General features: G+C 41.5%; 1 protein-coding gene across 1 annotated transcript in view; it reads right to left on the minus strand.

Moving 5' to 3' along the window:
• Nucleotides 1-23,883, minus strand: part of LOC144755591 (hatching enzyme 1.2-like) — a 196,357-nt gene that overhangs the window by 87,056 nt on the left and 85,418 nt on the right. Inside the window, exon 9 of the mRNA XM_078644700.1 lies at nucleotides 14,143-14,220. Coding sequence (XP_078500826.1) covers nucleotides 14,207-14,220 — 14 coding nt within the window. The 3' untranslated portion in view covers nucleotides 14,143-14,206. The remainder of the gene's footprint in view (nucleotides 1-14,142; nucleotides 14,221-23,883) is intronic.

Raw genomic sequence — 23,883 nt, forward strand, 5'->3', positions numbered from 1 at the left:
GAAAATGTGTTTTTTTGGTCAAATTGTTACGTTTGCAAGGGATTCTGGGTAACAAAACCTGGGGGTAGGCAGACGAGTCGCCCCATACTGAATTGCCCTGGGTGTCTAGTTTTCAAAAATGTATAGGTTTGCTAGGTTTCCCTAGGTGCTGGCAGAGCTACGGCGCAAAAACAAAAGGTAGTCTTTTTGTCCGAATCGTGCTAAATTTCACTGGGAAATTGAGGTGCGACCATGCTGCTTTTTGCGCTGTTTCATGTCGCAGCCACTATGCCTACCCACGCAAGTGAGGTACCATTGTTTTCGCGAGACCTGGGGGCACGCTGGGTGGGTGCAAATTTGTTGATCCACGCAGATTCCAGAACTTTCCACCACAGAAATGTGAGGAAAATTTGTTTTTTTGGTCAAATTTTTATGTTTGCAAGGGATTCTGGGTAACAACACCTGGGGGTAGGCAGACGAGTCACCCCATCCTGAATTGCCCTGGGTGTCTAGTTTTCAAAAATGTATAGGTTTGCTAGGTTTCCCTAGGTGCTGGCAGAGCTACGGCGCAAAAACAAAAGGTAGTCTTTTTGTCCGAATCGTGCTAAATTTCACTGGGAAATTGAGGTGCGACCATGCTGCGTTTTGCGCTGTTTCATGTCGCAGCCACTATGCCTACCCACGCAAGTGAGGTACCATTTTTTTTGGGAGACCTGGGGGCACGCTGGGTGGGTGGAAATTTGTTGATCCACGCAGATTCCAGAACTTTCCACCACAGAAATGTGAGAAAAATGTGTTTTTTTGGTCAAATTTTTATGTGTGCAAGGGATTCTGGGTAACAAAACCTGGGGTAGGCAGACGAGTCACCCCATCCTGAATTGCCCTGGGTGTCTAGTTTTCAAAAATGTATAGGTTTGCTAGGTTTCCCTAGGTGCTGGCAGAGCTACGGCGCAAAAACAAAAGGTAGTCTTTTTGTCCGAATCGTGCTAAATTTCACTGGGAAATTGAGGTGCGACCATGCTGCGTTTTGCGCTGTTTCATGTCGCAGCCACTATGCCAACCCACGCAAGTGAGGTACCATTTTTTTCGGGAGACCTGGGGGCACGCTGGGTGGGTGGAAATTTGTTGATCCATGCAGATTCCAGAACTTTCCACCACAGAAATGTGAGGAAAATGTGTTTTTTTGGTCAAATGTTTATGTTTGCAAGGGATTCTGGGTAACAAAACCTGGGGGTAGGCAGACGAGTCACCCCATCCTGAATTGCCCTGGGTGTCTAGTTTTCAAAAATGTATAGGTTTGCTAGGTTTCCCTAGGTGCTGGTAGAGCTACGGCGCAAAAACAAAAGGTAGTCTTTTTGTCCGAATCGTGCTAAATTTCACTGGGAAATTGAGGTGCGACCATGCTGCGTTTTGCGCTGTTTCATGTCGCAGCCACTATGCCTACCCACGCAAGTGAGGTACCATTTTTTTCGGGAGACCTGGGGGCACGCTGGGTGGGTGGAAATTTGTTGATCCACGCAGATTCCAGAACTTTCCACCACAGAAATGTGAGGAAAATGTGTTTTTTTGGTCAAATTTATATGTTTGCAAGGGATTCTGGGTAACAAAACCTGGGGGTAGGCAGACGAGTCACCCTATCCTGAATTGCCCTGGGTGTCTAGTTTTCAAAAATGTATAGGTTTCCTAGGTTTCCCTAGGTGCTGGCAGAGCTACGGCTCAAAAACAAAAGGTAGTCTCTTTGTCCAAAGAACATAAAATTTCACTGGGAAATTGAGGTGCGACCACGTTGCATTTTGTGCCATTTCCTGTCGTAGGCACAAGGCCGACCCACACAAGTGAGGTACTGTTTTTATCTGGAGACCTGGGGGAACGCTGGGTGGGTGGAAATGTGTTGATCCACGCAGATTCCAGAACTTTCCACCACAGAAATGTGAGGAAAATGTGTTTATTTTGTCAAAATCTTAGCTTTGCAAGGGATTCTGGGTAACAAAACCTGGGGGTAGGCAGTCGAGTCACCCCATCCTGAATTCCCCTGGGTGTCTACTTTTCAAAAATGTATAGGTTTGCTAGGTTTCCCTAGGTGCCGGCAGAGCTAGGGTGCAAAAACTACAGGTAGGCACTTTGCCAAAAAAGGGTCAATTTGTAACTGCTAAATTTAGGTGTGACCACGTTGCATTTTGCGCCGTTTCCTGTCGCAGGCACAAGGCCGACCCACACAAGTGAGGTACCGTTTTTATCGGGACACTTGGGGTAATGCAGATTTGTAAATCAACTGTTATTACCAATTGAGCTTTCATGCATTTCTCCCTTTGAATGAAAGACATTGTGTAAAAAAAAAATCTTTATGAAAATTGACCAATAATTCTCATGCTAGTATGAGTATTCCCAACTTTGAAAATGTGCAATTATATACTGTTTCTGAACTCTATAATTTGTACCCAATTCAGAAATACATAGGTGTCTTTCATACAGATTATTCCATGTATACATTTTCCAAGACAAAGTGCACTATACCTAGTAAATGAAAAAATACCATTGCAAGTTGCTGCTCAGTTTTTGGATCTGGGATCGTCGGCTTCTTGGTGAAACTACAAGTCCTATATATCCCCACAACCAGGAAGGTCTAACGAATGTAACGGTATATTGCTTTCCAAGAGCTGTCAAAATTAGAAAAAGTTATAGGTGAAAACGTTGAGACAAAAGGCTGTTTTTTTCAACATAATTTCAAATATTCCAATATCTAACTGTTAGTTTCTATAACGAAACCTTCATGGATTTAGACAAATGACCCCTTTCTGAATTCAAAATGTTGTCTACTTCTCGAAAATGTATAGCTTTCCAGGATCCATTATTGCTTTCAAACTCATTTCTACCATTAACTGGAAGGAGGTGGAAAGCTCTAAAAATAGCAAAAATAGGCTATGTCCCAGAAAAATGCCAAAACTGAGTGAAAAATTTCGGTTCTCTGACAAAAGTCTGTCATTCCCTGAAAGCTGAGATAATGGAGATTTCAGCCCCACAAACCCTTTTGTGATACCATTTTCAGGGAAAAACCCAGAGGCTTTCATTTGCAGCCCGTTTTTCCCATTTTTCTGAAAAAAACAAAAAAATCACTATATTTTGGTTAATTTATGGGACCCCTCCAAGGGAATCCACAAACCCTGGGCGCCTTTAGAATCCACATGATGTTGGAAGAAAAGGACGCAAATTTGGCGTGGATACCTTATGTGGTCAAAAAGTTACAAGGGCCTAAGCGCGCACTACTCCAAAACGCCAAAAAAAGCCTCAGCACAGGAGGGGAAAAGGCCTAGCAGCGAAGGGGTTAAGACTCATCTTTTTAATGTAGCCTATTAAAGTTGTTATGTTCTGCTGTTCAGCTCTCGACTTCTCTGTGGTTATGCTTCGCGCCGGGATACTCACGAGTAACTGTGCGCGCAATAAATATCCATATAACATAACATAACATAACATTTGCAAGCAATCACGCAAATAAATAATGCGTATATCACAGATAAATGAATTATTTCTATTTTAAAAGTGTGCCTGATTTGATTCCTTACTTCACTTTAACAGTGTTTGTTACAACTGATAACGGCCGGTGAATACATTTTTTTCAAATCCTGTAAGAGAGGGGCAGTCTAAGGAGTGGAAGCGCTAAGAGAGAGCTGGAGCCGCATCGGCTATGGGTGTGTGAGAGCCGCCGCGCTCTGATTGGTTAAAGCTGCCGAGAGTCATAATAGAGTAGCTCACTGATTGGCTGGAGCTGCTGAGTTACTTACTAATGTCCCTGTTTTGATTTTATCGTAAATTGCGCTATTAATTTAATAAAAAAGCTTGTCACATCTAAAGTGAATAACAAACGTTGTGCGCTGTATTCTAATGAAAAAGAAACTATTTAGAGCGCGAGGGAAGAGAAACTGCAGTAGCAGTGTAAATGTTAAAGTTATAGCTGTACTGTGATTGGCTGAACGTCTCGAAAGCCACGTTCTGATTGGCTGAGGCGTCGTGTAAAGCTGCTTTGTAATTGGTTGACAGCGTTTCTGTGTTGTGCTCTAATTGGCTAATGCGCGTCATCACTGGCTGCCGAGAATTTTATATTTAGTAAATGTCCCCAAGTCAATTGCATAAGTAAGGAGCACGTCCTAGTGGATCAGTTATCTACATGGACTGATGTCCGATATATAGTAAAGATAGGAAAGAATCACCGCTTTGATTTTCCTCGTTACAACCACGCTGTTGTTTTAAAGAGAAGCGTGTCACAAGTGTAGCGCGCTCTGTTGAAATCAAATTTTGTGAAGGAGTGGCTGCTTGGAGCGTAAGGGGAGAGCTGCCAGCTGCAGCGGCTGTCTACGTCACAGCCGCCGCGCTCTCATTGGACAGAGTGTCACAGCGTCATAACAGGGCTGCTCTCTGATTGGTTAAAAGAGCCGTAGTGTCACAGTAGAACTGCACTGTGATTCGCTGACAGCGCTTCTGTGTTTGGAGTGGTTGCCTGCCGAAAATTCTATTAAAATTTAACAAGTGTCCCCAAGTTTATAAGAAAACACTTGAATGTATAGATAAATCCCTGTTTCAGTTCTCTCTTTATCGCGCTATTGTGTATTGTCTGAAACGCGAGGGGAGAGGGAAAGACTGTAAGGCAGTATAAGTCATGTGTGCTGCGATTGGAGGAGGTATTTAGAGACGCGCTCTGATTGGCTGAAGCGCTGCTATATTATTTACAAAATTAAAAGTGTCCCTGTTCAGTTTTGTTAATTATTACAGCCGTAATTGACACAATTAATATGTTTAGAGAAGAGTGATTGTTGAAGTGGTCACGGTTGATGCGCGTTATCTCTAGGCCGCGCTGAGATTTGTTAAGGCGTCTATAGCATCAGGACAAGCCAGCGCTCTAATTGGCTGGGAGATCCGGCGAGTCACAGCGAAGCAAAGCTGTGATTGACTGAGGCTTTGGCAACAGCGCTGTGATTAACAGAAGCGCGATAACTCTGTATTGGTTCCCTTCATCGCCGCGCTGTTGTTTCAAAGGAAGAAGAAAAAGTAACACAGCTGATTCATTGCGTGTTACATGTTAATTAGTGTATATCTGCCGGCGAACGTTGCATGCTGTGTTAAAATTGATGACTCATTATTATGAGTAGATGTGTTTCTCATGTCAAGTATTGAGAGCTTATTTCCAAAGAAGGGACTGAGCGCGAGAGAAAGAGAGAGACTGATAGCTACAGCCACGCTGAGATTGGCTGAATATCACTAAAGCTACGTTCTGATAGGCTGAAACGTTCGTGATGTCACAGCAAAGTCGCGCTGTGATTGGGTGAAACGCTACAGTAAAATTTTTGTTATGAGAGTCCCCGTTTTTAATTTCTGTCCTCGTTACAGCCACACTGTTAATTAAAAAGGAAGTGTGAGGCAAACATTGTGCGCATTTTATAAGGGAAATAGTTGAAAATGAAGGGAGAAATACTGCAACAACAGTAATACATGTCAAAACAAAGGCTGCACTGTGACTAACTGAGCTTTGTGAAACATTGTGATTGACTGAAGAGTTTCTGGTAGTTTGTTTATATTTTACAATTATACTAGCTTTAGGTTTCCTTTTCTGCTTCAGCCTCATTATTATCACAGCTGATGTGTGTTTTGGGTTTTGAAACAACTGGCTAATGTCAAGTGCTGTATTTAAAGTGTGATTTACTCTGAGTGTTTTTAGTTTTGTTCTTTCTTTGATGTGAGTGCCCAGCACTGATTTAAAACGATAAAATTATCCCAGTGGTGTGGTTCATGGTTGTTGGAGTGGTTGATCACAGTATAGCAATTACCAACACCCTATTAAAATTAAGAGCAGGGGGATATATATTGACAGTAAAGCATTAGCAACTGACAATAGAAATGCAAATACAGTTATGGAGCACACCAAAGAAGGAATAAAAGTGGCTAATATCAGCAACATTGTATCACATTTGGTGATTTGTGATTTCCAAGTCAAATTAAATTATTGGTTTAAAGAAATTAACAGAAGGAGTCTAAAGGTTTTTGCAGCCAAACATTTTATTTAAATTAAAGGCAATCAGATTAAGTTTATTTTTTTTACAGCTGTTGATGCAGAAAGGTTTGTAAGTGCAAATAATGACATTTTAAACATACCAAATCACATTTAGGTGTTTTGTTGTTGCAAATTGAATAATTTATATTGCTGTTTTTGCAAATTAATGTTTTTTTTTCCAGGTTTATTAAAATTAGTAATGTAGGTACATTAGGAGGAATATTAAATTGACCAAGTTATAAGGTTTTTCTACATCTGATATTGTTAAATTAATTAATTAATTGATCAGCAAACGCTGTAAGGCAAATTAAGAGAGTGCATTTATCTATTAAAATTATTTTTAACTATTTTTAACTTGGATAACAATTATCTAAAGAAAGAGAAAATGACTTCCTGGTATAAGAAAATGAAAAAGGTTGTTGATAAATGTGAGAGTAAATTAAAATTTCCCAAATTAGCGAAAATAAATAATAAAAGTGTCAGTGTAGAAATTATTGATCAGAGTGAAGAAGATGTTGTAAATACAGTCCAAAGAAAAAGTCCAATTTCAAACAAAACCCCAGAACAGATTAATATAACGCCAAAAGTCTCAGATCAGATTGATAGAGTGCCAGCTCAGACTTCTACTAAAAATGATGCAATAGAAAAGCATGATGAAATGCCTAGTACTTCTGGAATTAATATTCCTGATCATGTGAATTTATCAAATGATTTGAAACAGTCCATGAATTATATGGAAGCAATGATAGTCCCTGTGCTTGGAAAAGATGAAACTAGTCCCACAGCTTTATCAGTCCCATTAAATTCTGAAATTCAAAATTGTTCTGAAAAACTTAATTCTATTGTACTTAAAATTGAATTGGTAATGATTACAAATCAGCAAGAAAGAGTGATGACTCCAGTTCTAGCTAGTGAGAAGTCTGACATTGATCTGATAGAATTAACACAACCTGATGAGTCAAAATTATGGTCAAAGGAAAAGGAGATTGAAATAAATGAGCTAAATGAACAGCTACAAATACAACAACATGTGATGATTGAGTATAATGAGATGGCTTCATCGCCATTGCAAAATTATGTAAATAAGCAGACAGACAACTCAGATACAGGATTAAATAAAGAACAAGAAAACAGACCACAAAGAATAAGTGTACTTCCAGTATCTTGGAATGAATATGATGGTCTTTTAAGTGAAGACATTCAAGTAACAAATGAAATTGATCAACAGATTAAAACATTGACTTCTACAAGTTCACCTATCAGAAATGCAAATTTAATTAAAGAATTGATTGATAACATTCAGTTGGTAGAAGGGATTCTTGTCATGAAAGGTACAGCATACAAAAAGAATGATGAACATGCTTTGAGTTCACTAATACTAACATCTATAGTTGAAACTTGGCAGGGAGTCAAAGATTTACAAGATGAAGCAACTCATGAGGAGAAAAACACATGGTTGAGAGCAGAATGTAGACAGCGAGATGAGGATGAAATTTGGACACACAAAGAAGGCAGAGTAGTTTTACCAAATAACATGATTGATGACATGGCAAGAATGTATTATAGAATTGTAGAATTTCTTTATCAGAAGTGTCTGTCTTGCCAACAAGTGAACACAATTAAGGAAATAGTTGTGGGAATGGGAACAGAAAGACAGGAGAGTGATCTATTGACCAGATTACAAATGGAATTCATTGAGATGGCACTGTATAACAATCTGTGCTACGTTTTTGTGATTATCTGTTTGATTTCAAAATGGGTTGAAACATTTCTTACGCGACATAATGATGAAATTACTGTTGAAAAGTTATCAGATGACAGAAGACATATTGAAAACAGACTGCTCCATTGTACAAATAGACCAGAAATTTCAGGTGTTGAGGAGCAAGAGAACGGTACTATAAAGAACAGAGATGCAAAAATGAGCCTAGCTACAGGTACAAAGTGGATAGATGTCTTTCCACTTATTTTGATGTTTCTGAAAAGTACTACTGATAAAAAGACAGATTTAAGTCCACGTGATAATATGATGGACAAGGTCATGAGACAGGCATTCATACCAGTGAAAAGAATGATGACTATCAATGATAGAATCAATTTGGAGTACTGCAAGAATTTATCTGATGAAATGACTTCTGTGTCTAATGAAGATGGAACTGAAGTGCAAACAAGAGAAAAAGAGCAAGCACATGATCTGTTACCAGGTGAAAGGATCAGGAAAAAGGTTCGTCTAAAAAGAAATTGTCTAGTGCCAAGGTGGCAGAAAGGGAGGCCAGTTAGTCTTGTCACAACAAATGCAGTGAAGTGGAAAAGACTGAAGAGGTGGATTGACACTGGCCATACTTTTGGTGTACCTATACTGGAAAATTCTGATGAAGATAGTGTCACCACTACTGATACAGATTCTGAAGAAGAACCTGAAAGAAATCCAGATCTTGAAGATCGACAAGTTGGTCGACATCTGGAGAATATGAATAGAAAACAAGCCTTTAATAAAGAAGACTTGAAAGTTGTGACTGAAGACTCAGAAATTGATGAAGATCTGCCAGAAAAAGAAGCACAAGAAGAATCTGATCAGATTGTGATTCAAGACCAGGAGAGTATTGAAAAGCAGAAAAAGAACTCTGAAAGCAGGAACATGAAATGTGAAACTGGGAAGTTGAAGGTAATTGAAGAAGAAGAAGAAGATACATTTCCAAGTACCAGCTACAAAGATGATGTTCCTAACAGAGTGAAGCTGCCGAGTAAAGAAGTACCTGAGTCCAGAATTAAAATTTCTGACAGTGAAACTAATAACAGTGATGAAAATTCTCAAATAAGAAAATTGAGAAAAGGAGCTTGGAGAACAGAATGTAATGTGACCAAGCAAAAGAAGAATTTATCAAGAAAAGATGGTGATTGGCCAGAAGAAAATGAAAGCCTTGATTTCAAATTGGTACACAGATCAAAAGAACAGATTGATGAGATATCAAGTCAAAATGGTTCTGAAAAGAAAAGTGAGGCAGGAAAGAAATTAGAGGTGAAACTTGTAGTGAAGGTAAATAGTAGCAGTCAGAAAGAGATTGAAGACAATAGTGACAATGATTGAAGTATTTACCTGTTAAAAAATTTAGGTTTTCTGTTTTTGGCATAAGGCTGAAGAAAATGTGTTAAGTGACACAAGGTCGAAGAAATTGTGTTAGCTGGAAAATAACTTGTGACGCAAGGTCGGAGAAAAACTGTTAGAAGGTTTAAGGTTATATAAAAAAAATATATATATATTTTTTGAAAAGGGGGACAACATTTTTAAAATTTTTGTTTTATTTTTCCTTGCAAGCTTAATGAGAATACTTTATGTTTTTGTAAAAACAATTCAAGATGCTTATTCTTAAAGGGATGTTGTAAGATGTCTCTGATATATATGCTCCTAATAATTTTACTTTAGTTAGTTTTAGTTGTCATTTTCACTTGAGAAAAAGCAGAGAATTTACAAAATGAGAAAGGCATAAGAGAGAAAGGTAGAACTGAAGGGGTTTCTTAAAACTCAATATGAGAGTTGTAGATAAACTGATAAGATAAGTCTTTAGAATTTACTAACACAGGTGAAATTGAATCATGTTCATCTTAGATAAAAATGTTGCTAACATTTTTGGTGGTGTTTGGTGATTTTAAAATTCTCAGATGGGGGAGTTGATGGAGCGAGATTCAGAAATGTTTTTCATTTCAGCTCGTGAAGTTATATTTCCATAATTTAATTAATTATATTAATGATCTGTGCTGTGTGTGTATTAATTCAACCTAGTTTAAAGTTGCATACACAAAAGACACGTGGGAAACTAACATGTGTGCTCATAAATGTGCATTATGTTGCATTCTCATGTATGTGGAAAATAATAAATTAATCTTGTCTATTGTCATGTCATAACTAATAGCAGCTGTTTTAAATAATGGCATGTGCTTATTTTGCTTCCCTGTCTATGTGGTGTCACTCTATTCTCTATAGGTGCATAAAGAACCCTGCTGGATTAAATGAAGAATGGTAGATATAAAATGCTGCTTTATTTGTGCATTACAGCTAGGTAATTTAGACTAATGGGTTAATCATTAGCAATGATGGGTGGCAACAGAACAAACTGTATTTCTTTCATTAATTACTCTTTTGTGTTTGTTTATATATTAGTTATACAAATGAAGCTTAGAGATGGCTGCAGAAAAATAGTACACTTTTAAAAAAGTGACGCAAGAGAGGTGGCGCAGAAAAATGACGCTTTCTGAAAAGAGGCCTATTGATGAAAATGGCACAAGAGAAAATATTTCTGAAAAGGATGGAAAGAGCCTCTGAGCTTTTATTTTGAAAGGTTTTGGAAAGAACTGCTAAAAGATGACTCTGTGGAGAAATTTTGCTAACGTACCACGGGAGCTCAGAACGGACAGGCTCAAGGTTGGAAGGAAGAGACGTGATAGATTTGCATTGCTTAAACTCCTTTCGCTACAAATTGTAGCAGCCTGAGGAAATGCTGCCAAGACTTCTGCATGAACAATGAACTAGTGAATTTGCCCGGACATGTGGAAAGGAGATGTCACAATTTACGGTGGCACGAGGTGGCTCAGCCAAGGGAGAGCTAGAATTCGTCTGATGGAATGTGAAAAATAGTTAGCTCAGCTTATTTTAGGGTATGAGAATGGGCTCAGACAACAGTCATTTGGCTTGTGCTCGAGATTCCTGAGGGACGTGATATGCTGATGGACTACAATCGTAAGGAAAGGGGTCTTTATTATATGCTTTATTTCTAGGTGATGAGGGTAGAAACAGAGAGATAGTTAGGATTTGGAAATGCTTAATTATACTTATTTCTGCTAATGAATAATAATTCTTGATTTATGCTCTTTTTATTAATTCTGAATAAACCTCTCTTTATGACATTTTCTAATGCTTACTTAATAAAATTCCAAAACCTGAATTTTTCTAGATGTGTTTAAATAAACTTTCAAAATGACAAGCTGGTCTTGATTATTGTGGATAGTTTAAAACAACATATTTAGATCTTATCGCCTCATGATTCAGTCGCTCTATTGTTGATATGGGCCTAGTGTTGTAGTGTAAGTTTAGTGGTAGTAGATAGAGTCATTTATGAATAATTTTGGTGAGAGCGCTGGATCACAAGCACAAAGTGAAAGGCAGTCAGACTGACCAGTACATCGAGAGGGTTGAGCCAAAGCCCTAGATCTGCATGTGTATTGTATATATATTTTATATTCAGCGTTTATAGAGGAGTTTTTTAATGACATGAGGCTGACGAACAGCTAAAGCTGTCTCTATGCCGGAATTAAATAATGTTTTATGTGTCTATGTGTATATAACATAATCATAATCTTAACCACCTGGAATTACTCAGGACATCATTCCATTTTTTCTTATTTACCTTTGGATTTTTAAGTGAATGACATTCAATGTAGGAGGTTTTAAGACTAATGCATGTGTGTGTGTTTGTATACATGGAATGCTGTCCTGAGTAATTCCCAGTGGTTAAGATTGAGTCAAACTCTCATGCAGACACCTTATGGGCATCCTGATTTCAGTACTTTAGAACAGAGGTCACATTAATATTTCTTTCAGGTAGCAGACACCCAGGTGAGAAGGTCTGTTTCTTCTTTAGAACACTGTCCCTCCTTCACCTTCACAGCACAGTGGACTCCCCTGGCCCCAAACCTCTCCCCATCAACTCTCCCTTCACTTTCACCCAGAGACACATCAGGATTTGCATTAACCATTCAGGGGAGTGTTGTGTACTTCCTAAAAATTCATAGGATCTGCGTGTTAAGACAACATAAACTACGGGATTGGTGTCCAGACTGAGTCCAGACACCCCCAAAGGATATGTTAGCCTTTAGACCAGCTACCTCACAGTGCCACCATAAGCCCCCTAACCTTATCAAGGAGTGAATAGTTTCTGGCAGCTATCGAACATGACACCCCTTGATCCTTCAGGGATCGTGGAAACAGTGCAGTACTTTTCGCTCAGTCAATCGTGCTCACTTAGTCTCAGAGAGATAGATAGAATTAATGATGGGAAAGTTTTCAATAAGTATTTATTGAACCAGCGTCATTTTAGTATAAAACATTCTTGCTGCGAGAATCATTAGACAGAAACAGATGTTTAAGATTAGAAGCACCAACAGGGTAAATAAAAGGTAGAATTCTAACATGGTGCTAAAACACTGAATATATGCAGGCATATAGATACATGACAGCAATTAGGCACACTCCTATGATGCAAACCCTACATAAGTGTACCTAGCATGTATGTGGGTGTATAGCCAAGAATCCCCCAGGAAAGAGCCAATCCGATTACCAGATGGGAGAGATCGAAGGACTCCCGTCTTGGTCTCTAGTTGGACACCCCACTAGGGATGGCAGACCGTTGCGTGTTGTAGCTTCTGCAGGCCAGGACCTCAGCGTCTAGTGTCAGCGTGTAAGCTTCTCCTCTGCCAATCTAGTGTTGGTATGGTTCTTTTATACCTTAGAGATAGCCTCTGCGTTCCCTACACAATCGATATGTTGTGAGTACGAATATGTAAATGAGCCTAAATCAATACCTGCAATTATGCAAAGTAGTACTTTCGGCCTAGGATGAAGATGAGCATGACTTTTATACAAAGTATGTTAATCCTGTTATGCGCGTCATGTGCAGGGACTTTTCTAAGAATCCTCATGCTTAATAAATGAGGCTGGTTTCAAGGAAACTGATCGACATTTATTTAGCACATAACTGGGTAAAAGGTCAGTGCTAGAACTGTTATGCAGAGCAAGGTAGGACAAATTTAGGGAAAAGGTTGTGTAGCTGCCTATAACGGGGAACATAACAGGAGGTTGTTTTTTTTACAAAACGTATGTGCACAGTCGGTACTATATATTCCAAAGCACAAGCCTATCGATCCCCTTAAATCCTGTCCAGTTCAAACTCTGTTCAGATGGCATTTGAGGTGTGAAGGATGGTGGCAGGGAGACCATCAAAGTCACATTCAGACACAGAGACTTGGTTGTCTGGACCCCAGGGGTTCAGATTAATGGCCCAGGAGGACCCCCCCTCTTTTTAGGTCTTGCTGAGCAATGTGTAAGCTTAGTGGCGATATTCTAGTAACCGGTCCGAAAACTCTACCAAAACTGCGGATTAAACACAGTTCATTTGAGACAGGCGCGTGCACAAGCCAGCCACGTAACACCACCATTTGTCTGTGCCTCGCATCAGACTTCAAAGGCTGCCGCTCCCCCCCAATCAGACTTCAAAGGCTGCCGCTCCCCCCGTCCCCCGCATCAGACTTCAAAGGAATGCGCGCCCACTCCCCCCCCCCCCCACAGCAATGTGAGAGCTTGTTTCTGGACGAAAGTGAAAGCCTACCGTCCTTGTCTACAGTAGCCTTGCTCCTCAAATGCTGTTGCTGTGTTGCCATCTCTCTAGAGACACTCAGCTTGAAAACACTCGACTTGCTAGCTGCAATGCTACATCCGCTATGCTTTGCCTCTAGACATGTTGATTCCTCGCAGACTGTGCTGACTCTGCCCCTCCTGATTCTGAAACTGACTAACGTAGTCACCACGCAGTCACCACTTCTCTCTGTCTTATGATGTCTTCCCTGCCATCATTTACTTCGGACCCTCACCCTCACACATCCTCACACACCCTCACACCCTCACCCACCCTCACATACTCTCACTCACCCTCACACCCTCACCCTCACAACCCTCTCACCCTCACTCACCCTCACCCACCTCACACCCTCACCCTCACAACCCACCCCCTCACACCCCCTCACCCTCACACCCCCTCACCCTCACACCCCCTCATCCTCACCCCCTCACCCTCACACACCTCCTCACCCTCACCCCCTCACACCCCCTCACCGTCACACCCCCTCACCCTCACATACCCTCACACACCCTCACTTCGGCTGACATTTCTGTTTTGAGTAATGGGACCAGCCCTGGTTCCAGCGTCCTTCCCTGCTTTCCTGGAATCTCAAGATTGTCGAACTTGCATTGCAAAGGAAAAGAGGGCATTTAAATCAGACTTTCCTTCTGATTTACACGGTAACAGCGCTTCTGCGCTGTTTATGTTTATATTATTATTTTTTGTGTTACTTACCTAATTCAGTGCTCCTGCGCTGTGGACTTCGCTCCTCTCTTGTTTCTTAGAGAGAATTTAAGCCTTAAGTATTTGTACCTGCATGAAGGAGATTTAATTTAGTTATTCTCATTTGGACTATTTTCAAAGAGCTACATACAAGTACAAAACATTTACATTTTTAACATTTATATTTATTTACATTTACATCAGGATAGGCATATAAATAGACAAGCTTAGTCATACCTTTAGCCCATTACCCTAACATAAGTGATTGTACTTAATGTATTCTGTTTCATTTTTAGCACCAGAAATGATACTATACCCTTGCACAAGCAATCACGCATTATACAATTGATGAAGGGAAACTCAAGGTAGTTATACAACAAGTAGTAAGTAATACAATAGGCCATAGTTATATTTGCACTCTTGTAATTTCTACTTTTCTATTCACAGCATATCCTCTTCCAGACGGTTCCTGAGGTGTTGAAGAACCCATTGTGTTTTCTTTGATCCTTGTTTTGTTTCCCTTCTTCCCCGAATTACCATTGTTGCCTGGCCGAGATAAAGTGTCGGTAGCAAGTGGTGAATTGGCGAAGTTGAGGACAATATTTCAGATCCATGACGTTCCTGCGAAAACAATCTAGGTGAGATCCTGACACACACACCCTCACACCCTCACCCACCCTCACTCACTAACCCTCACTCACTCACCCTCACCCCCCTCGCCCTCTCAAGCCTCTCACCCTCACCCCCCTCACCCTCACCCCCCTCGCCCTCACAAACCTCTCACCCTCACAAACCTCTCACCCTCACTCACTCACTCGCCCTCACCACCCTCACCCTCCTCGCCCCCCTCGCCCTCACCCATCCTCACCCACTCTCACCCACCCTCACCCACCCTCACCCACCCTGAAACACCCTCACACACCCTCACACACCCTCACCCACCTTCACCCACCGTCACACACCCTCACCCCTCACAACCCTCTGACCCACACTCACCCTGACCCCCCACCCGCCCTCACCCTCACAACCCTCTCGCCCTCACCCTCACAACCCTCAAACCATCACTCACCCCCCACCCGCCCTCACCCCCACCCCCTCACCCTCACACCCTCATCCTCACACACCCTCACCCTCACACCACCACACCTTCACACCACCTCACCCTCACAACCCCACACCAATGCCACACCCTCACCCTCACAACCCCACACCCTCACACCCCCACACCCTTGCACCCCTCACCCTCTCACACCCCGCACACCCTCTCACACCCCCGCACACCCTCTCACACCCTCTCACACCCCCGCACACCCTCTCACATCCTCTCTCACCCACTCACCCACTCACCCACTCACCCCTTCACCCCTTCACCCCCTCACCCCTTCACCCCCTCACCCCTTCACCCCCTCACCCCCTCACCCTCACACAACCTCATCCTCACACAACCTCATCCTCACACAACCTCATCCTCACACAACCTCATCCTCACACCCCTTCACCCTCACACAACCTCACCATGACACCCCCTCACCCCTTCACCCTCACACCCCCTCACCCTCACACACCCTCACTCACCCTCACTCACCCTGAAACACCCTCACACACCCTCACTCACCCTCACACACCCTCACTTACCCTCACTCACCCTCACACACCCTCACTCACCCTCACTCACCCTCACTCACTCACCCTCACTCACCCTCACCCACCAGCATAGCATAACAAAACATAGCATTGCATTGCATAACAAAACATAGCATAACAAAACAAAACAGCATAGCATAACAAAACAAAGCATAGCATAACATAATGCATAGCAAAACAAAACATAGCATAGCATAACATAATGCAAAGCAAAACAAAACATAGCATAGTATAACAAAACATAGCATTGCATAACATAACATAACAAAACATAGCATAACATAAAACAAAGCATAGCTTAACAAAACATAGGATAACAAAACAGCAAAACACAACAAAACATAGCATAACAAAACAAAGCATAGCATAACATAATGCATAGCAAAACAAAACATAGCATAGTATAACAAAACATAGCATTGCATTACATAACATAACAAAACATAGCATAACGTAAAACAAAGCATAGCTTAACAAAACATAGCATAACAAAACAGCACAACAAAACATAGCATAACAAAATAAGGCATAGCATAACATAATGCATAGCAAAACAAAACATAGCATAGTATAACAGAACATAGCATAGCATAACATAACATAACAAAAAATAGCATAACATAACATCAAACAAAGCATAGCAACAAAACATAGCATAACAATTCATAGCATAACACACAACAAAACATAGCATACATAACAAAACATAGCATTGCAAAGCACAGAAAAACATAACATAGCATAACAAAACACAACAAAGCATAGCATAACACAACACAGCATAGCATAGCATAGCAAAACAAAGCTTAGCATAGCATAACAAAACATAGCATAACAAAGCATAGCATAGCATAGCATAACAAAACATAGCATAGCAAAACAAAGCATAGCATAATAAAGCATAGCATAACAAAAGCATAGCATAGCAAAACACAACAAAACATAGCATAGCATAACAAAACACAAACAAACATAGCATAACAAAACAAAGCATAGGATAGCAAAACTAAACCTAGCATAACAAAACAAAGCATGGGATAGCCAAAACATAGCATAGCATAACAAAACATAGCATAACAAAACATAGCATAACAAAACAAAGCATAGAATAACAAAACGCAACACATAGCATAAATAAACATAGCAAAAGACAACAAAACATAGCATAGCTTATCAAAACGTAGCATAGCAAAACAAAACATATAATAGCATAGCAAAACATAGCATACCAAACACAACAAAGCATAGCATAGCATAACAAAACATAACATAGCAAAACAAAGCATAGTGTAATAAAACACAACAAAACATATCATAGCATAACAAAACATAGCATAGCATAACAAAGCATAGCATAGGAAAACATAGCATAGCATAACAAAGCATAGCATAGCACAGGGGTACTCATAGTACGGCCCGCGGGCCGCTGGCGGCCCGACAAGCCTTCCCTGGCGGCCCGCGGACCTTGTACACATCATACCAGTGTTTTAATTTTTTTTTAAAAGAGTGTCTGCAAACTAAGTTACAGCAGCGCGACTCCGAGACTCTGCTGCTCTGTGGGGGCCGGCCGGGCAATTCTTGCCATAGTTTGAGTGGAGCTGCAGGGCGCTAAGAGGCGAACAACACAGCCTCATTAACATGCTAATGGTCTTTTAAAGACCTGTTAAAGGGCTCTGTGCAGCTATGTGTGTGTGTGTGCTCCGAAGCTGTCTCAACCCAGGCGAACACAGAGGCAGGGTGAGATGACAGAGGGAGAGGGAAAGAAAGGGAGACAAAGTGAGGAAGGGAAAGGGAGACCGGGTGAGGGAGTAAGAGAGGGAAGGAGGGAAAGGGAGGGAGGGAGGAAGGGAATGGGAGGGTGAGGGAGGGAATGGTAGTGACAGTGAGGGAGTGAGGGAGGGAAAGGGAGAACAGGTGAGGGAGTGAGAGAGGGAAAGGGTAGGAGGGAAAGGGAGGGAGGAAGGGAAGGGGAGGGGGAGGAAGGGAAAGGGAGTGACAGTGAGGGAGTGAGGGAGGGAAAGGGAGATCGGGTGAGGGAGTGAGAGAGGGAAAGGGTAGGAGGGAAAGGGAGGGAGGAAGGAAAAGGGAGGGGGAGGGAGTGAAAGGGAGTAACAGTGAGGGAGTGAGGGAGGGAAAGGGAGACCGGGTGAGGGAGTGAGAGAGGGAAAGTGAGACAGAGTGAGGGAGGGAGGGAGGGAAAGGGAGACAGAGTGAGGGAGTGAGGGAGGGAAAGGGAGTGACAGAGTGAGGGAGTAAGGGAGGGAAAGGGAGACAGAGCGAGGGAGGGAAAGGGAGACAGAGTGAGGGAGTGAGAGGGAAATGGATGCAGGGAAAGGGAGGGAGGGTAAGGGGTGGAGGGAAAGGGAGGGAGAGAAAGGGAGTGACAGAGTGAGGGAGTGAGGGAGGGAAAGGGAGACAGAGTGAGGGAGTGAGGTAGGAAAAGAGAGGCAGAGTGAGGGAGTGAGAGAGGGAAAGGGAGACAGAGTGAGGGAGTGAAAGAGGGAAAGGGAGGGAGAGAAAGGAAGGGAGGGAAAGGGAGTGACAGAGAGAGGGAGTGAGAGAGGGAAAGGGAGGGAGGGAAAGGAAGGGAGGGAAAGGGAGTGACAGAGTGAGGGAGTGAGAGAGGGAAAGGGAGACTGAGGGAGGGGGATGGAGGGAGGGGGACAGAGTAAGGGAGAGTGAGGGAGGGAGAGGGAGGGAGGGAGGGAGACAGAGAGAGAAAGAGAGCGAGAGAGAGATGTGTGTATGCCGGGTCTGGTGGCTCAGTGGACGAAGGTGTCCGCTGCAGGGACCAGTGATCAACCTCATGGTCTGTTTTTTTTGTTGCTCTAGGCCCGCCCCCTCCCCCACTGACCCCACCCCCACTGGTGCGGCCCTTGGACACAAACCACAGTGTAAATTTGGCCCCTGAGATAAAGTTTGTGAGTACCCATGGCATAGCATAACAAAACACAAAGAATAATAAATCAAAGCATAGGATAGCAAAACATAGTATAGCATAACAAAACATAGCATAGCAAAACATAGCATAGCATACAGCATCACTCCGCACCACCACAGCATCACTCAGGGGCACCACAACATCACTATGCGGTACCACAGCATCACTGAAGCCACAGCATCACTCACTTGTTCGCCATCACAACATCACTCAGCGCCGCCACAGCATCAATCTGTGCAACCGTTCAACAACACCGGGTTCACATATGTTCTCTCAATGTTTCAAGCTTAATTACAAATGTAATAAAAAGATGTTAATATTTCACTTCTGTTCTTGGATTTTCGTCACAATAAAATACACTGAACATAATCTTCACAAAAGTTATTTACAAAACTTTAAGCTAGTGCCATTATAAATTACAATAACTTTCATTTAAGTATTAATTATTGAAAAAAATTAAAAGCCATTGTTATTTGTAATATCAATGCATGTAAGTCACGTAAATACAGCACATATTGCATTACAAATGCTATAGGTGTCACATTTGCGAAAGTTATAACTATTGGCATTGTTAATGACAAAGCTATTAAATTCCCAAATTTCAAAAACAAAACATAAATAAAAAATTTGTCATTTACAAATGCTTGTTTATACAAAGGGGCAGGCAACCTGCTTTGGGCCTCAGACTGGGCAGAGAAGACAGCCTGCTTCACAGGGCTGTGAATACCAGTGGGGCTACAGGTGCAGTTGCCCTGGTGCCCAGTGGAGTGAGGGTACAACCAAACCCCAATTAGGTTGTTTTTCTCTTTTACTAAACGTTCTTTGCTTGCATTAGGGCACACTGTAACCTTTCTGTGCCCGTGTTGGTTTGGGCTTCAGACTAATGGCTCATGGGAGGGGAAACTAAAGCAGAGGAGGCACCTTGGCTGGACCTCTGAGAGATGACAAAGAGGGGGGGATGAGGCAAAACAGGGGCCCTTGCTTTTAACAAAAGGCAGAGGAGACTGTACAGTTTGCAAGGGAGTAGCTATCATTGGCAAAGTAGGTGCAATGGTACTAGTTCCAAGAGGTGTGAGTGACTCACTGAATCACAATTATGACTTTCTTTACCAAAGTGGCATGGGGGCTAATTTTCCATGTTAACGTTAGCGCAGAGGGAACCCTTGCTGCAAAGAGGAGGGCAACACCAAGGAGCTAATTATTTTTTCTGAAAGGGACAAAGAGTCTGCGTCAAGATTGGAGTGATGGTCATATATGGTGGCGAAGGGCTGAAATAGGCAGAGGAGACAGCATGCTACTCAGGGCTGCAGCTATCATTAGTACAGCAGATGCAGTTGCATTGGCATCCAGCTGTGTAACAGGCTTCCAACACCCGATTATGGGTTGTAATGGATTTTGCTTACAAGTCTGATATTTTGCGTGGATTTTTTGAGCTATTGAAAAAGTACCTCTGAAATGATCTAAAAAACCACATCATGCACACATCTCTGCCCTTCCCATTCCCACGATTCGAGCCATAAAACTTTGGAGGGCGACCAGATTTCAAACAAGGTTGCCTACAGGGTCTCAGAGCAAAAAAGATTGAAGACCTCTGCTTAAGAAGCTAAGAAATTTGTGGGCAAACTTGAGTTAAAAAAATCCATGATTACCATTTAAACTGAAGGAAGTGTGGTAATCTGACATAGAGAACATAATTATCGAGACTGGAAAGAATGCACTTGTGATTCCATCAGAAATAGCAATCTAAGCACATTTTAGGTTAATCCAGTTAAAATATTTACACATGGTGTACATCCCCCGCACGGCAACTCCTACTTCCTTATAATCCCTTAAAGAGAGGAGAGATTTTATACGTAGAATATGGAGTTGATATGTGGGCCAGACTATTTGGGTGGCAGATGCTGAGCTTCTATTAAGGGTCTTGGGATATAGATTCATTCTAATTCTTAGGGTTTCACATTTGGGCTTATTAGAGGAACTTGAGATGGTTAGCTGCAGTAAGTGTTTAATAATTCATGGGCTGCACACAGCCAAGTGATACATTGTACCAATCTGGCAGGCCAAAGAGACAGCGGAAGTTAGATGGTGGATCATCGACATGGACAAATTTATTTTTATGGAGCTTTGGCTTGCCTGAAAAAGCATCAGAAAATGTAAGGGCTTTGTGTCTTGGCCTGACATGAGCAAGAGAAAGGTAACAATGGCCCTCCTGTGCAGTGTAAAGGATTTATGAGAATGCAGAGTTAAAGTCTGAGTTACGGTACCTGAATGCTGTGAAAGACCAGGCAGTGGGGATGAAACACAAGAGGAAGGCCTTCCGGATTAAGAAAAAAGTATGAACCAATCAGAAGAATGGCAATGGTGCTTAAGAAACAATTTCAGAAGGAGAGTCAGCCGGAACAGGTTGAATTGCAACTGCTTTGGTGGTATGGTTGCCTCGATTGATCAAGTTGTCCACCATTTTGAGTTTTGCACCAATTTTTTCTTCTGCCAGGCTCCAGATAACCAAAACAACAACCAAGATGCCAATACTGATCAACAATTTAAATCACTTTGAAAAATGGCGCAAGAACCATAAAGCAATGCATCCATATGCTCATCAATAGCTTTTATTTCAATAACGCAAATTATTCTTTCTTTTGTTTTCTTATATCAAAAAGGAAACATACTAATACAGGTGATAGACAAAAATGATTTATAAATAGTGAGAACTCTACACAATTTAAAAACTGCACAAAAGTTTTTTAACCCGTCATACTTAAGTGCATTTCACTCCACTTCCATTTAAACACTCTCATTCAATCCAATCTCCTCATTCAATCCCCACATTCACCACACACAATAGTCGTCCTAGGGGCAAATATAGATCAATTCTACAACCTGTAGAAAGCCCCAAACAACCGCCAAACAAAGCAATGGTTAATCCTAGAGTTCCTAGTGCACGTTATGAAATATTCACAATAATTTGCATTAACAAAATATGTAAAACAACATCTCAAAGGACCAACGGGAGGCGCTTGTCTCACTAAAAAATGATTCCTCTGTTACCATCAAACAGGCGGATAAAGTTGGTTCAATTGTGATATGGGGACCAACTGAATATATCAATGAGGTTTGGAAACAATTGAACTACCCGGAATGCTATAAAAGAATTCCAAAATACACCACATTAGAGCTTCAAGGACATCTACTTTCCATCTTGAAAGAGGTCTTTGAACAAGGATTTTTGGGCCCGAAAGAATACAACTTTTTGCAGAATAAACATCCTCGGGTCCCAGTTTTTTATGTTTTACCAAAAATCCGTAAGAACGAGACAAACCCACCGGGGAGACCAATTGTTTCTTGCTGCGGGTCCCTGGTTGAGCCAATTTCTAAATACGTAGATTGCTTTTTGAAAGAGTTTATGAGGTATGTTATATCTTACCCCCAAGACACAACAGATTTCATTAATAAATTGGAGAAGGTACCGTTTGAACATGGCAAAGATTTAATGGTGACCCTTGATGTCACCGCATTGTACACCCAAATCCCACAGGATGAAGCAGTGGCAGTCCTTACTCATTTTTTAGAAAAGAGAGATAAACCTGTCAGAGTTCCAACACAATTTATTGTTGATATGGCCTCTTTTGCTCTCAGGAAAAATTATTTTTCCTTTTGAGTTGAGTTCTTTTTCCAGACAAAAGGTGTGGCAATGGGGTGCCCTTTTGCTCCAGAACTAGCCTTGTTATCCATGTCGATGTTCAAAGACACATTTGTTTATAATAACAATCCATTTTCTCAATATATAACAACTTGGTTACGTTTCATCGACAATATCTTTCTGGTTTGGACAAGGGACAAGGAACAACTTATGTTTTTTTACAACTGGCTTAATCTAAGGACATCGGATACTAAATTTAGTATTTCCCATTCAGTACACAAAATATCTTTCCTCAATGTGGAAGTATACCCAGCTGAAGGGGGTCTGGTGACAACTCATTATAAAAAGTCTATAGACAGGAACAAAGCACTTTTGTTTTCTAGTAACCACCCAAGAAGTTTGAGAGAAAATCTGCAGTGTGGGCAGTTTTTAAGGATCCGCTGAAATTGCTTTTACAAGGATGAATACAGCCTGCATGTCAATAATTTGGTTGAGAATTTGCGGGACCATGGGTATCCCAAGAAATTGGTTAAAACGGCGATGAAACTAGCATGGTGTACACCTAGAGAAACACTTCTAGAGAGACGAGAAAAATCACCTATGCAGCCCCAAGTATGTGTTACAACTTTGTGCCCAAACTCAAACAACCTTAAAAAAAAGTGATAACTCAGAATTGGCCCTCGATTAAGAATTTGGATCAGGACTTCTCGTCTGCCCCACTTATTGCTTTCAAAAAAAAAAGTAGTATCTCTAATCATATAGTGAGGGTAGCGATCAAAAAAACTCCCAAACCATCACTAAGGGAACTAATGGGACTCGCACCAGAAACAGGACATCATGAGTGTGGCACATACGTCTGCTGTGATCAAACGGTGCAGGGATCCTTATTTTCACATAAGGGCGTATACTGGAAACATGAAGCATTCACAAATTGCAAGACAAAATATGTCATTTATGGAATAACTAGCCCATGTGAATTGTTATACATTGGCAAAACAAATCAAGAAATAAGCCAGAGGATCTCACAACATAAGTCCCGCATTAGGAAGAATGTGGAAACAGCGCCTCTGGTGAACCACTTGACAAAACAAATCCGTAACGGAAAGAGACTTACGTTGGACAACAATTTCCAAAGTGGAAAGTGACCCTCGAGGGGGCGACATTGAATTAAAATTATCACAGAGAGGCTATGCTTATTGTGAAATTTGACACAGCAGTATCAGGTCTGAATGAAATCTCAGAATTATACAAACTATAGATACATCACATCTTTTATGTGGCCTTTCCATATGACTCCATGGTGGAAAAAAAAAAACCACGGTCCGCAATATTCGGCATTTGAATCAAGGTCCCCTTGTGTTTAGATTCAAATTTGGGGAGGTTTATATACAGATGTGGGTGTAGAATTTAGAGGGGACAAGACAACACCAGTTGTGCCCCCTCCAGGTCCAGTTGGCATAATTGCGTTTGCAAGTCTGTGCTGGGTGCAGATTAAATTTACTTGTGAGGTCGTGCTGGTATTATGCGC

Source organism: Lissotriton helveticus, chromosome 5_1 (genome assembly GCF_964261635.1).
Source record: "Lissotriton helveticus chromosome 5_1, aLisHel1.1, whole genome shotgun sequence".
Classification (NCBI taxonomy): domain Eukaryota; kingdom Metazoa; phylum Chordata; class Amphibia; order Caudata; family Salamandridae; genus Lissotriton; species Lissotriton helveticus.